Source organism: Anopheles coustani, chromosome 2 (assembly GCF_943734705.1).
Source record: "Anopheles coustani chromosome 2, idAnoCousDA_361_x.2, whole genome shotgun sequence".
Taxonomy (NCBI): domain Eukaryota; kingdom Metazoa; phylum Arthropoda; class Insecta; order Diptera; family Culicidae; genus Anopheles; species Anopheles coustani.
In genome coordinates this window covers 17,666,989-17,682,082 of record NC_071289.1, presented here as the reverse complement: position 1 = coordinate 17,682,082, position 15,094 = coordinate 17,666,989, and the positions used below count along the sequence as shown (strand labels likewise).

Sequence of the window (15,094 nt, the reverse complement as noted above, 5' to 3'; positions counted from 1 at the left end):
CGTCGGTATTCTGACTAAACCGATCGAACGACGATCCCCGGACTCCCATTTTAAATACCCCATACTCCCACCCCCCCAACGAAGCTGAACAGATTATCCGCTCGCCATCATGATCAGCCGGGCACGCGGTTAGTTATCCATGCTTCCTTTCCTTAGCCTCCAACCGCGACCAGACATTCTCTTTCCTTTGCACAAAAGATGCTTGGGTGAGTCCGGACGAGAAAAGAGTGAGATGTTTTTGTTTTCTGTTCCACCCTGTATTTAACGTTATGTACCGCGCCGCAACAGCAGCTTTGCCAGCGGGTCAAGCACGTCTATGACGACCCCGTCCTAACCGGGCGGAGAAAGGTCACATTCTTGCCAGGGGGAGCAGGGTGGAAATTGTGGAACCCTGGGTTACCATGCGCGCGGGGATGGATCCGGTTACGTATTCACACCGTTTTCTCGAGCTTCCCGCATGACGAAATAGCGCAATCTCGCCGTGCCGGCCAGTTATCTTCCACTATTCTACACATGACTGAGTTTTCCCATCCTCTCATGCGAAGTATGCTGCCTCGGGGGTGCTTCGGAATGTTGTTGTTTTTTTTTCAACCTTTCTTCACTTCTTTCCATTCGCTGTCTCCCGTTTTACCTGGGTGTCGATGTTGTGTGCGGGGTTCGTCGCTTGCGGACGCGTTGAGCTTTTTTGTCCGTGAATCCGTCAGCGAAGCAGGCTGTGATGGCTGGCTTACAAACGTAACGGATTTGTGGGTGCTTTGTTCTTCTTCGATTTTATGCTCGATCAAGAAATACGATCACTTTTGCACCGACCGCGATCGGATGTCACATTAGGAGGCTGATCGGGCGCTTTTGTGGCTTGATGAGGGTGTTTTTTGCTTGAGGTTTTTTTTTCTATTTAGTTTTACACTGCTTGATACAATAACTAAAGCTCTTTATTGTATCATTTCACAAACTATCAAGTATCTTCGATCACATATCGTTCACATATCACAACATTCATCTAACGAAGCAAACTGCGTAGTAGGCACTCTCCGCAATTAATCTATAGCACAACTGAGCCGTAGCAAACACTCCAGCACTTTTTCAAACCATCCCTCGAGTCGCGCAAACAAAGGCCCGGCCAAATTACAAAGTAGCCCAAAAGCAAACGGCACACCGAAATGCCAGAGAAGTTTGTTTGCTCAAAACGGTACACCGCTGGTAAACATCACAAGGTGTTGGGCGCGTTCCTTTCCCTTCCAAGGGTGCCTCGGACTGAGTTGGACAACCCCCGGTGGGTTGACCTCAAGAGACACGACTGTACCTCCGACGAGGTACGAAAACAAACTAACATCACCAATGCCACATTGACCGTGGAATGCTGTATTGCGATGTGTCGTTCTCTGCCCCAGCATTGCTGTTCATTGATGGATGCGAAGCTTTCAGTGCTTACGTTGGTATGGGTATTTTTATGGGTTGGTGCTATAATGTTTACGATCATGCTTGTGGCTGCAAATGCCTTTCTCTACATGAAATAAAAATTGGATTTAATTTTCCATGGGCATTTCATCAAAGCATCATTGTGGGGAAATGGATTATTTCCTCTTGCTAGAAGTGATAAATGGCATTGCTTCACAGAAGGCGGAAAACTAATATGAATAAATTTATTTAAAATTAAAAAAAAGTCTCTCGACAGTATTATAATAAAGATCTAGACCAGTTCGCTTTGATTTGAGATCGCCATAAAAAAAACATTAATGCTTCTCGAGGGGTTGGCGCAGCATCATCGCATCCCCCACAACTACCTGTACGAGAAAAAAGCTCAAGCGACGAGATACCTGTACGCACGTCCATTCAATTACCGCACCTGTGCGCCAGCACCCATACACAGGCGGTTTGATAGTTTGTCGAGCACAAACATGTTGCCAACATGCACATAGGATAGGCAGGTTTACGGTCGGGCCGTTTACGCGAGCCACGGAATTGTATAGAAAGTGTTGAGCGGTCCCCGCGAGCTGGCTGGTCAATTTTTCCGTACGTGCGATCTCGTCGCGCTTCTCAGCTTGCCAACGTGAGCATGAGTCATCGCTCGATTAGGTGTATATCTTGTTTTTTTTTTGTGGAAAAAGTGATCGAAAGCATCACAGAGACACAGCATAAGTGAAAAGCGAGTGAATCCGAGTGTGAGATTTGAAACAAAACACACAATTTTCCTGGTTTTTTAAAACCCCTGCTAGTGGAACTGGGTGGAAGTGATTGTTGACGCGAGCTCTGGTGACAAGAATCTAATGAGAAGAACGATGCTCTCGGACAGAATGGTGCCTTCGTGGCTGATCTTGGTCGTCTTCAGCATTACCACCGCGGTTGTGATGAGTTCTGTCCGGGCGGAACGGTGCGACCAAGGAATTTCGGTTTGTTCCGTGGACCAGTTCTGCGACGAGCACAGCTACTCCTGCAAAAGCTGTAAAGTTATTTGTGCCGATGAGAGTCTGGACTGCAGGGATAAGTGCAAAGGTATGGGATTTAAATGAACTAGAACTGGATGGAACATTCTAATCGTAAATGTTTGTCGTTTTCTTTTGCAGATTACCTCATTTCATGTGAGTATAACTTCGTCCATTGTCGTAGTGATGCATTGTGTTTGCGTGTGAGCGTTAGTATGTTGATATATTTACGAGCTTAAAATTACGTTTTTTTCGTTCGACATTCTTTTGCAGCGCTCAAAACATCCGCCCGAATCAACACGATAACGATTGGTGTGCTGTCCGGCGTGGTAGCGATCCTCCTCATCGTAGTGTTTCTATTGTTTTTGAAGCTCAAACGTGTCACGATCGTATGTCCCCGGCTGCCGTGGCAAACGAAGAACGATGCGACCCCCACCGTGGCGATGACGCACGAAAATCCGAACACGAAAAGCCCCACGAGAACGCCGAAGAATCCGGCCAACCTGACCAGGCAGAACACGCAGCAAACGACGACCACCGGCACGCCGGACCAGGATGTGGAAAATCAAACCACCATCACGACGGTCACCAGCAACCGCTACCCGGCGGAAGATTCCACCGAAGGGCTGGCCTACGTGAACCACGCGTGCAACGTGACGCCAACCAGCAATGGTTCCGCTCCTCGATACTAGAAGGAATTTGTTTTGATGCGCAAAAGCTCCCGAAATTCAAAGTCACAGGATCGTCATTCACCGTGGAAACTGGTTTTTTTTCCGGTGGACGCAAAATACCTGTTGCTTTTGCGTGGAGTGACTCACAGTGTGGTTAGCTTCTTTGAAATCACCGATATATCGATCTTTCTACTACTATTCTAGTCTTTTTAGCAGTGTTATATAATGTGCAGACACACTTGCGCACTTTCTCATCTCTTTAAACCTTACGTTTGTGTACTTTAAACATCGCGTCACGAAGCCGGAAAGCAGAAGACGAATAATTTACTTTCACTTTACGGATACTATCCGTGTCAACGTTTGATGGAAGCCATCCACTCTAGCATCAGCAACAACGAGGACGAGGAAATGAAAACCATTCTATTGTTTGATACGAGATTGAAACTGTGTGCTCGATGTGCCGATAGGATTAAGAAATAAGAAGAGGACACTGTTTTGCAAATAGCGATAGGGTTTAAGTGTGTAGACGTGTAAAGTTGTTAAACATTAATACAAAGTATTAGTAACTGGAAAAGAAAACGTGGCAATGGATACTTAAAAACGAAACGTTGGAAGATGTTTAAAAAAAATAGAAAGAGTACCGCAATAGCGTAGGTTTGTATGTTTCCTTCAGTATTAGACACTTAAGCAAAACGAAAATCACTTAAATGATTGAAACAATACCCCATTATTAGTAAGTGTATGTAAGTGCAAGATATTATAGATTAGGTTAGCCCTACCACTATCTGAATATGGAGATTCGGAAGAAACCATAAACTTCGTGTAGCGTAGAGGAATGCTGCAATGGGGAGATCGTAGAAATGCTTCCAGTGTTGAATTGCATAGCAAAGATCGATACGAAACACTAAATGCCCCTTGCCCAAATGGCACGATTAGCAGAGCGATCTGATCCCGATAGTTTTACGATACCGTCCCGTAGGTAGTGTAAGCATTAAGACAGTGGGAATATAAGATATTTTTAAAATATACCAACAACACATCCATTATGAGCATAGGGTTGGACTTTGGCATGGTCAGATGGCGAGTACTCTTTGGTTTTATTTACAGTATACGAAATGTACTACTCCACAGGCGCGAGAGCCCATGGTCGCTACGTTAGACCCAATACTGGTTTCGGCGAAGGAGTGGATTCGCCTTCGCAAGCTGGGGTGTCGACTGTGGTTGATGTGTCTGCTGTTGCTGCTGATGCTGTGGAGGAAGCAGTTGCTGGTGTTGCTGCATCAGATGGTGCTGCTGGGGTTGCGATATCGTCGAGTAGTTCACCTCCGGACCGACGTCGCACGAGGAACTCCACTCGTCGTTCTCGTCGGCACCGTACCCGTACCTTCCGTAGCCGTGGCCCATGCTGGGCAGCAGCTCGCCGTGCATGTCCAGCAGATCGTCCGGCTCTGAATCGAGCTGGAGCGTGTTGTCGAGGCCCCCGATCGGGATGACCTTGCAGTGCGGGATACTGCTGATGATGGGCAACGGTGTGGAGGAGTTCGTCACCGGGAGCGACTCGTTTTCGGACGGTGTGTACATGCGGTTGTTGAGGGTCATGAAGTCGGGAGGTCGCGGCAGCGACGGTGGTTGATCCTTGTCGAGGCCGGCTTTGTGTGATCCCTTCGAGCGGCACTTGAGCAGCAGCACCGTGATGAGGATGAGTACTAGCGCCGCAACGGCGACGCATACCGCGATCAGGTAGTCCAGCGGGATAGCTGCGGATTCCGTAGTGACAATGTTGACGTCACTCGTGTCGTGCGATCGCGAAGGAGAGTAGATCTCGACCGGTACCATCCCCTGACCCGGTTGGGCCGTTTTCGTCGAGAGCACATACTCGAAGTTATCGTTGATCGATTGGAAGTCTTGGTTGAACTTGCGCGCTGCGTAGTAGATGACGCCACTCTTCAGCTCCTTGTAGGTGAACGAGCTGATCTCCTTGTCGCTTTGCTGCTCGGCGTAATCCAACCCAGTGCTTCGGACGATCTTCTTCAACCGCCCATACTTTGGCCGCCGAGTGATCGTGATCTTCGGATTGTATCGGTTCAACTTCAGCTGCGCTGGATTGTCGAAGATGAAGGTCGAGCTGAGCCGAACCCGATCGCCCGGAGTGATCGTGATCGGATTGATGATGATGAACGGCTGCACGACCATCGCCACCTCGATCAGGCAGGACGAGGTCGTATCGGGGATGAACGCGTCCAGCTGGAACGTATCGTTCGAGCGACTCATGTCGGTCTGCATGTATCCTATCTTTCCGTCGTCCAGCTGGCGTTGGGTAAACTTCGAGATCGGTTTGTTGTTCGAGATGATGATTCCACCGAGCGGGTTCTTCGTGATGTTGTACATGATGCGCCCTTTCTGCACATTCGTCTCCACCGACACGTGCTGTGCTTCGAGAATGCCCAGGTTGGAGCCCTGCTGCACCAGGATCGGGTGGCTGGTGTACCCGGGCAGTATCGTTATGGGAAGGATTTTGATGTTGAATATCTCGTACGCCGGATTGTACTTGCCGTCCGAAACGGTGAAGTAGAACGTGGTCGACTGTGGTGTGCCGGAGTGCGTGTAGATGATGCGATTCTCGTTGATGTCGGCTTGTGTGAACTTGTTACCGTAGGTTATGATATCCTGCGGGTAGCCTTCGTCCGAAATCTTCAGCAACACACCGAGGTTCGGGCCGCTGATCACATCGTACACGATCTCACGCGGGTCAGTGTCGGCATCCTCGGTAAGTAGGTGCGTCGAGGTGATGGTTTCGTTTTCACCCTCGATCACCGAAATGTGCGGCGACGGGGTGAGCAGATGGAACGGTTGATCGTTGACTGGGTTGATCGTTACCGGGATGGTTATGTTGCACAGAAACAGATGGCCCGGTACAAGAAACACCGCCAGCGACACTTTATCCTCGACCGTGTCTGAGTGGTCGTGCTTGTAGATAACCTTGTTCGAGTAGAAATCATTCAGCGAGAACCGGTTCACTTCGGCGCTTTCGTCCTCGAGCTCCACCAGGCCGTGCGCCGGTGGATGCACCTCGATGTACAACTCCGGTGCGGCGATTCCTGCACGCGTCTCCAAGTACTCCAGCACCTTCGAGAGATCCAGTTTGATCGGAGCAGATTCACCCTCCTCGATGGTAATCCTTGGGACCGGTAGGAATCGCAACAGACCGCCAGATGAAACTGACACGTCAATGTTGAATATCTGATCCACCAAACTATTCGACAGTGGGGCCGTCACGTCGAAATAGAACGAATCGTTAGTCTTCAGCTCCACCATCGCGTGCGTGTGCTCGTAAAACACACGCCCATTCTCCACGTCGTGCTGGGTAAACTCACTGATTTCGTTCGAGTAGCCAAACTCCACCTGCTCGTACAACAGCCGGCCCATCTGGGGTGGAACGGTTACGACGTACTTCACGTCCCGGTCGTCATCCGAACATTTGTAGTGCAGTTGGTCCGGGAGGATCTGCTTCCGAGTCATGGGAAACACGTGCAACACTTCGTTCCGGATCGCCTCCAGGGCGACGGGGTTCGTCACGATATGCAGCACGCCCTCGGAGGTGTTGTGCAGGCCATCACTGACGTAGAACACTACCTTGCCGTTCTGGTTGCTACTGTCGTGAATAAAGAACACCGTGTTCTCGTTGATGTCCTGCTGCGTGAAAGAGTGCGTCTTCTTGTTGTAGCTATCCTTGAACGCCACGTACCCTCCGGACATTTGTTGGATGTGAAAGGTAAGGTTTTCCGGTGGTGTGTCGTAGTCTTGAGCCACTGGAATGAAACAAAATGACCTTAATATAGTAATGCCCCCTCCAACAATTAGAGTCCTTTTGCGACTTACTTAGGTCGTTGCTTCCAATCATCGATTTCCCTCCTATCCACATGTGCAGCCCGGTGTTGGTTACCAATAGTGGAACTTCGTCGTTGATCGGTAATATCTTGATCGCCAGCTGAAACGGCACACTCTCCTTGTTCCGACTGAGCGCCACCAGTCGTATCGTGTCGGACGAATTCTCGCTTCCATTGTGTACGTAAGTGATCACACCCGCTTCCAGCTGCTTCTGCGTGAACCGGTTCACTTTGGAGGACTTGCCCGCCCGTATGCTTCCGTGCAGTGGATGATCCAGGATTTTGTACTCAAGGATTTTCCCGACATAGTATTCCGAGTATGAGACCATGTCTTCCGGTTGCAGCTGTACCGTTTTTCCTGCAAGAAAGATTGATTCAGAACATGATCATTCAATTTAGAGTCCTGAGATTAACTGAAATGTGCGTACCCTCTTCAACAGTGATTTCATTCGTCTGCACATACAGATGCTCCGGGATGATCACGATCTTCACCATCAGATCCCGAAGCCAGGTGATTCCGTTGGTGACATCGAACGTGAAGTAATCGGACGACTGATTTACACCCGCCTGTATGTAGAACATCTTTTCCGCGTTGATCGTCGATTGGTCGAATACTTTCGAGTTGTACTCGTCGTCGGAGGTGATCGATTGGATCTCCAGGTATCCGTGCTGGGGTTGTGTCGTAACGAGGTACGTTATGTCACCCGGTGAAATGTTAGGGTGGACAATCTAAAATAGAAAGAAAAAAGGATATCATTTTAATATACTCCCGTTGTACTAGTTGCTCATAATTAGCTTACCTCAAGTACGTCCCTCGAAATGATCACACTCGTTGACTCCTCGACATATAACGTTTGATTGCGCCGTATCCGAAGCTGTTCCCAGTATGCTGGTGGGTAAATCCGTATCATCACCTCACCCTCCGTCCATACTCCCTTCGTTCCGACGCGATACTTTATCCGGTCCATGGAAGCCACGTCGCGGTTCCAATAAACGATCCGGTCCGAGAGGACATCGGCGTGCGAGAAGTTCGACGCCGTTGTGGCATTGTTGAGCCGATGCAGCTGCCCAGAGTCAAACTTCGGAACGAACATCTTCAACAGCCCGTTGTTCGGTCCGTGCATAACACGGTACTCGATTTCGTGTGGTTTTGCGTTCAAATTCGTATCAATGTTTAGATCGCTGCTCGTAAGCAGCACGGCACGTCCTTCCTGCACGATCGAGGCGTTACTTTCGCGCACCCTCAGAAACGGATCGGATGCTTCGATCTCGAGCGAACCGGGAACCTCGTACAACCCGTCGGTGACGATGAACGAGATCTTCCCGTTGTCGGTTCCATTATGCAGGAATAGCATCCGACCGTGGTCCAAGTCTTCCTGGGTGAATTGTTCGATCGGTTTGCCAGCTCCATTAGAGTTCCGGTATAGCTCCCCGTTCGTGCAGCTCACCGAACGGTACTCAATGTCGTTCTGGCGGGTTTCAATATCCGGATCGGAGTACTTGAGGTCGCCCGCCGTAAGCAGTTTCGTTTCGTCGCGTACGATGTGAAACACCTTATCGAACACGCGGTACGGTCCGTTGTCGTTTTGCAGCGTGATCTCCACCTGGATCTCGCAAACAAACTGAAAATCGGTCTCGTCGTCGGAAAGTATCAGCAGCCGGAAGCTGTCACGCGTTGACTCCGAATCGTCGTGACAGTAGTGGATGTCCCCGAGGAACAGATCCTGCAGTGTGAACGTGGCGATATCCTTCGCCTCAAACGTCCGAGGATTAAGCAGACAGATCTTACCGTGCTTCGGATGGTGCGTCAGATTGAACGAAAGGAAGTTAAACTTGTTGAAGTATACCTCAAAGTTCGTCCGCGATAAGGCCGTCCGGTTGCCTTCGTGCACGTACAGCTTCTCGCGCTTCTGGTAGATGATTTGCTTGGCCAGGTAGTCGGGAGGGGTGTAGATGAAATCGATCTTCCCCTGCACATCCTCACACTCCGGCACCGCCACGACGAACTCGAACGTATCGACGAAGCTTCCGTACGACGAGTGGTACGTGCGGTACTTTATCAGGTTCTTGTCCAGCTCGTGCTGCGTAAATGAGTGCCCGGGTTTGGCCGTTTGCGGATGGCCCTCGACGTAGATTACGCCGAACTTTGGCGCCGTCACGACGGTGTAGATCACGTTCCGGGCGAGCGTCACTATCGGCGTTGTCTGATGGTAGAGAAAATCCGGCCGGATCGTATTGTCTTTGGTGCTGATGTGCATATTATTCTGCCGGACAATGCCGATGCGTAGCTTCGTAAAGGATATCCGGAAGTCATACGTCGGTGTGGTTACAGGACCCAACGATACCGTGTACTGGAAGAAGAAAGATCTCCCTTTTAACATCAATAAATTCAAAGGTTTCGTTACGTCTAGCTTACCTTAAACTCGTCATGTTGGGGGAAATCCGTAACGTGAAGGTAGCGTATTTGACCGAGCATCACCTGGCTGCTGCTGAAGGAATCAACGTTCACCCAGGAAGAGTCCACGGTTCGCAGCTTTTGTAAATTTCCGTACAGTGGAGATTGGACTACATCGAACCTAAGATGGAAATCAAAGTAACCTTAGACCTCACAACATTTGAATAGTCCGTTTAAAGACTCACTTCATATCGACATTGTCTTCCTCGGCGTTCGGAACAAACGACAGATTGTACGGCGTGATGGCAGCGGCCGATTTGTGTATCAACACCAGTCCCGTGTTGTTGATCATTCGCAACTGAAGTGGCAGCACGGAAACACGCATCGAACTAGCCGGGCTTGTCTCCATCCCGTCCGACACCTGAACCGTGAGGTCAAAGTGTGAGTCTTCCGAACCCTTCGTGTTGATGACGTACGTCACACTGCCGGCGTTGATGTCGGATTGCGCGAACGTTGTCACCGGTTTCCCGTTAACCTCGATCCGGCCCTGTTGGGCTTCCGAGTTGGGACTCATCAGGATGGTGTAGATCAGCGATTCCGGTTGGCTGTCCGGATCGTCCGCATTGAGCACGTCCGTTCCGAGCGTCTTCGGGATGCCCTGAGTGATCCGCAGATGTCGATTGGGCGGGAGTTGTAGCACGGGAGGATCGTTCACCGGCGTCACGTTGACGTGCAGCACAAACCGATGCTTTCCGGACAGGTCGGGAAGCTTGGAATCGCGCGGTACCGACATCAGCTGCATGTCGATCGTCATCTGATCGGTCGAATGTTCATCCCCATTGTGCGTGTACTTCACCTTGTCCGTGCTGAGGTCGATGTGCGAGAAAAACTTGGTCTGCGTTACCGTACCGTTGCTATCGGGACCGTACGAGGAGATGGTAACACGGCCGTGCTTTGGCGGTTGTACGATATGGAAGATGATCGACGCCTCCTTGATGCCCATCTCGGGATAGTCGAACAGGACGCCGATGAACTCGCGCGACAGAAACGCGATGCCACCCTCCATCACCTCCATCGGGTTGATTTCGAGCAGCTCGAGCTCGACGCGGGACTGCGAGCGCGTGAAGATCTTGTACCGCTCGCCGTAGTCCGCCTTGATGCAGTACGCCTGGTCGCAGTAGCAGATGAAGTCCTCGATGCCCTGATGCTGACACTGCGAGCTGATGATGCACGGTTGCTTCTCGATGCACGGATACTGCCACACGCAGTCCACCGTGACGTGGTGCGTGACGGAAAAGTTCGGAAAGCCAACCTCCTGGTCGTCCAGCACGACATTGCGCATGCAGCCCTTGAAGCTGGATTCGGTTTCGCGGATCAGCTTCATCGATGCCTTCCGGTGCCGCTCGGCATCCAGACCACCGATGTAGAAGTCTTCCTCCAGCTCGATCGCCTGACTGCTCCCGTTCGCGAACGTCGCACTGTTGCTCGTCTCATCGACCGCAATCTGTAAGATCAACCAGAGGATCAATGATTTGTCAATGGCATCCCGGCAGACCCCACGCTCCCGTACTTACATCGACCAACATCGGACTGTAGGTAATCGAGACGTTGTGCCATTTTCCGTCGGAAACGTTCCGATCCGGTATCAGCTCGACCGCGTTCGAGCCCTTGCCCACCAGCAGGCGCAGCTTGCTCTGCACGATCTCCAGCATGACGTAGTCGTGCTTGGCCGAGCGGGGAATGTTGCTCATCAGCGTGCCGAACGGTTCGATCGTGCGAAACTCGAAGCTCCACCGGTCGCCGGACCGGGAGGCCGGTTTCCGCAGCACGCTGTAGCTGTCGTCGTCGAGGAAGCTGATCGGCACGTCCCGGTCGGCGTCGAACTCCGGCGAGCAAACCCACGACACGTCCTGCGTCGTGGTGTGGTGCGTCCCTTCCCGTGCCCGCTTGAACACGTTTACGTTGTTGAAGAACACCTTTGGAAAGAAGGGAGCATTCATAATAAAAGAATCTATGTAAATCGGGCAAAGCGATCATATTTCTTGCTAAGTAAGGGTTGGTCTGTGTATTCAACAATTGTTTTGGGATGATTAAAAATACTTTAAAAAAAAAACAAATATTTACACAAGATATGCAAATATGACCTAAATAAATGAAATGAGGATCCGTGACAAGAACATGAACTGTAATTTACAAAAATGATTAAACATGAACATTGGAATGGGAGACTCAAAGAAAGTGCCTACATAAAAGAGTTTCTTATAAACAATCCTAGTAAAGCTGTTATTAAAATATCTCCAATTAAGAACAAGTTTAAATTAAAAATGCTCCTTTTGCCCTTATAATAGGAATATTTTAAATGGTATCTTCTAAATCAAGCAACTTGATACCTAATGAGAAAACGAACTGAACTGATCGAAAATAATAACAAATGAAAATGAAACTGATAAAACAAAGAGCTAAATCAAGTGGTTTTGTACAGAAAATACTCATAAAAAAGGTATTTAAATTACAAATAGATTAAGTTAAGCATATAAATCCTTCCAAATGCTTCTTCAGCCGACTTACATCAGCAAAACACCCCCGGAAACTCGGTAGCGCGCTCAGGAACGGTTCGTTGAAGTGTCCCCTGCCGCCAAGGTGCACCCCCATGTGCAGATTCAGCTCCATCACCTTCGGTGGTAGGGTTTTCGTCGCGAAGTACTCATCGATTTGCAGCGTCAGGTTGGCGGTGTAGCGCGAAATCGAAATGTCATGCCATTGGAGATCATTGATTTTCAGGGTCACGGGTGACCAAAGCTGTAGAAGAGCCGCATAACAACATGTGTGTAAGTATCTCGTTTTAGTAAGAGAAATATCGCATAAACACTTACATCAGTCTGATAGTCGTCTATCTTGAAGCTAAACCTAATTTTGCCCCCCTCGATGCAGAGCAGGGCGTAGTCGGTGCGGCCGGCGGTCACCAGAAGGAGCGCGTTGTCCTGGCGCGTCCGAAACCGCAGCCGGATGTTGGTGGACAGCTTGGACTCCTGCAGGGGCATCGTGACGTGGCTCGCGCCGTAGAACGACACTGAAAGGGTGAGGGAAGAGTGATGAAAATTGCCATAAATCAGCGATGCAAAAATAAACAACACTCGTTTGTAGGAGTGGCGTGAAAATTCGGGCCCTTCAGGAACCAAGCATTCTCCCTCAAGAAGGGCAGGGAAAAAGTGTGCAGCTCGATCGAGGTCAATGGAAGGTGTGAAAAGCCGATAGCAGGGCATTCAACAGGAGTTTCCTTCCACCCTCGACGCCGAATTTTGTTATAAAGGGAGCCCTCTTAAGAAAAATTGAGATCATGTTGAAAGCGACGCTGTTAAAGTGGCAAGGAAGAATACCAAACACGAGAGCGTGAGTTAGGTCAGGACATGAATATAGCACGGCATGTGCTTTGGTATGTCGCAATACGTGACTAGGAAGGGCTAAGATTTGTGCTAAGTGTTCCCAGAGTCACGTAGCGGGGATTTATCAGAATACAAATTTGAGTCGAGTTGTACTTCGATCACAAATCAACGTTTGGAAGACAGATCCCCCTCCGAGGCAACAGACCTCGTCGAGAGTTCACTGAAGGGGAAATAAAAACAATACACTGACGAAGTTTCCCGGAGTGTTCTGTTTTAAATTTAGTCTTCCGATGTCTTCCGCCCTGACCGATCTTCCCCGAGTTACGTCACGATCGAGAGGGGTCCGATTGGAACCGATCGCTGACATGACACGCACCATGTGCGTTCCATCTTCGACACAATAGGGGCCACACCAATGGCAAGCGCCATGTTTTCGGCCTTAGAAAACAATTGAGCACGTTCGATGCGCAACTCGAACACCATCATGTCTGAGCCGGCGATCCAAAACCGCGGTTAATGTAAACGACCTTGAATTGGTTGGCCCTCGCCCCTCGCCGGTTTTGGCACCACGGTAAGTGTTTTTCCGGGTGCGGGAAGGAAATGGAGTGCATCGAGAGGAATGTTTATGTATACATCCATGCGGTCCACGCGCGTTGTTTGTTTGGCTTTGTTGTTAGGGAGGGTGGGGGGGAGGGAAAACCGTTCGCGCCACACAACAGTGCGCACCATTGTCAATATTCGTCAATCGACAGCGACCGATGACGGACGGATGAGCCGACCCAGCGCGCCCAGTCCAAACTTCTGGGTTCTTCTTTTTCCCCGTACCGCCCGAGGCGAAGCACATTAAATGGTTTACGAAGCCATTAGGTCCAAATGAGAGTGCTTAAGCTTTCAGCGGGGAAATCTGGACTTAATATTTCCCGAACGATACACTCCATAATGGAAGTGAAGACGGATGCGAATGGAAAACCGTCGACTATCGGGAGACATTCCATTGTGTTTAGTTCGTAGCACATGTGAGTTTGTTGGATGAGCTATGTTAAAACAAAAATTATACAAAAAATTAATAAATAAAGAAAGAAAACTCATACGAAACCAAGGTGAAATATTTATTTCCACAACAACAACTATGAAAATTCAAGTAACACCGCGGAAACCTTTCAACAAATCTACACCGGTGTCAGTTTCGGTCGGTGACAAGAAAAATAAATTAAATTAATTCCAGCACGCGTTTCAACGTGAAAGCGTGGCTCCAGGGAAACATCTGTCGCCTTTCCGAGCATTTCCCGGTTTCAACTGGGCCCGCTTCCTGCCATATGACATCTTTGTTCATCAATCTTCATGATCGTTAAATTTTACTTTCTCTCCCTCGTCAGAGCCTTTGGAGTTGGGGACTCGTTCGAAAACGATGCAACAATTAAAACCGACCCGCCTCCGTCTCAATTTGGTGTTTCCTCTTTTTCTCAGTGCACCAAGAACTTGCTGTGCGTGATTTGCCAGATTTTAAAAGTCCTGCGGCTTGCGTGTCACTTACCCTTGACGGCGTCGATGAGCGTTAGGCAGAGAATTAGGATAAATATCCACATTCGTATCCGTCGATCCATGGTGTGGCTTTCGGTTGATGATGGTCGCTACGGGTTGTAATCTCTGTAGGGGAGTCAACCCCAACAAAACAAGGTGAGCCGCTAAGCAATGTATAGTACGGTTCGTCGGGATGGCGTTTGCACGAAAATCACGATCGTTCGCCCGCTGTTGAGGTGCATTTCCTTCCGTCGATCACGCTCTCGTTCACTTTGCACCAAATTGTTTGCTATTCCGAACTGCATTGCGACTGCATTTTCTCATCATGGCCACTTCACCACCATTTGTCAGGGGCACACACTTTTCGGGCGATATATTTCACAACTTTTCACACCGTTATCTATCTTGCCCAATCTGTTGCTCGATCGCATCAACCTAGAGCCAGAAATGGACCATCAATTTAATACCATCGTTGAGCACTTGGGAGGAAAGATTCTCGTTTTGCTTCTAAACATTATCCCAATTTATAGAAAACAACATCAAAACAAACACACAGCGAACGCATTCTCGGCATAATTTGAAAACGGGGAAAGGCACTGGGCAACGGACAGAACTGCTATGCTCCAACCATCCAACCTACGCTGCACTAATTCATTCCAGTAATCACACGGTGTCGCGTCGTGGTCAAAACAAATTCGGCAGAAAATCCCAATCAATCGTAATCCCCCGTCACCGCGCCGGAAACGCAAACAAACACCGCACAATAATGCAACAATGCGGGAATCCTCGAGGAGAACACGATCCCTCTCGTGCA

The 15,094-nt window shown here is 49.4% G+C and overlaps 2 protein-coding genes across 2 annotated transcripts; one reads left to right on the top strand and one right to left on the bottom strand.

Annotated features, from left to right (window-relative positions):
* Window positions 1–2,294: 2,294 nt before the first annotated feature.
* Window positions 2,295–3,151, top strand: LOC131264019 (uncharacterized). Its single transcript, XM_058266310.1, has 3 exons — window positions 2,295–2,493; window positions 2,565–2,579; window positions 2,697–3,151. Exons 1-3 carry the CDS (start codon window positions 2,295–2,297, stop codon window positions 3,113–3,115), a joined length of 633 nt encoding a protein of 210 aa, XP_058122293.1. The 3' UTR covers window positions 3,116–3,151.
* A 1,021-nt stretch (window positions 3,152–4,172) lies between these two features.
* LOC131264018 (chondroitin sulfate proteoglycan 4) lies at window positions 4,173–14,363 on the bottom strand. Its single transcript, XM_058266309.1, has 10 exons — window positions 14,294–14,363; window positions 12,250–12,446; window positions 11,945–12,175; window positions 10,951–11,352; window positions 9,622–10,880; window positions 9,398–9,557; window positions 7,782–9,332; window positions 7,410–7,710; window positions 6,974–7,339; window positions 4,173–6,903 (listed from the first exon to the last, which is right to left on the bottom strand). Exons 1-10 carry the CDS (start codon window positions 14,361–14,363, stop codon window positions 4,250–4,252), a joined length of 7,191 nt encoding a protein of 2,396 aa, XP_058122292.1. The 3' UTR covers window positions 4,173–4,249.
* Window positions 14,364–15,094: the final 731 nt, after the last annotated feature.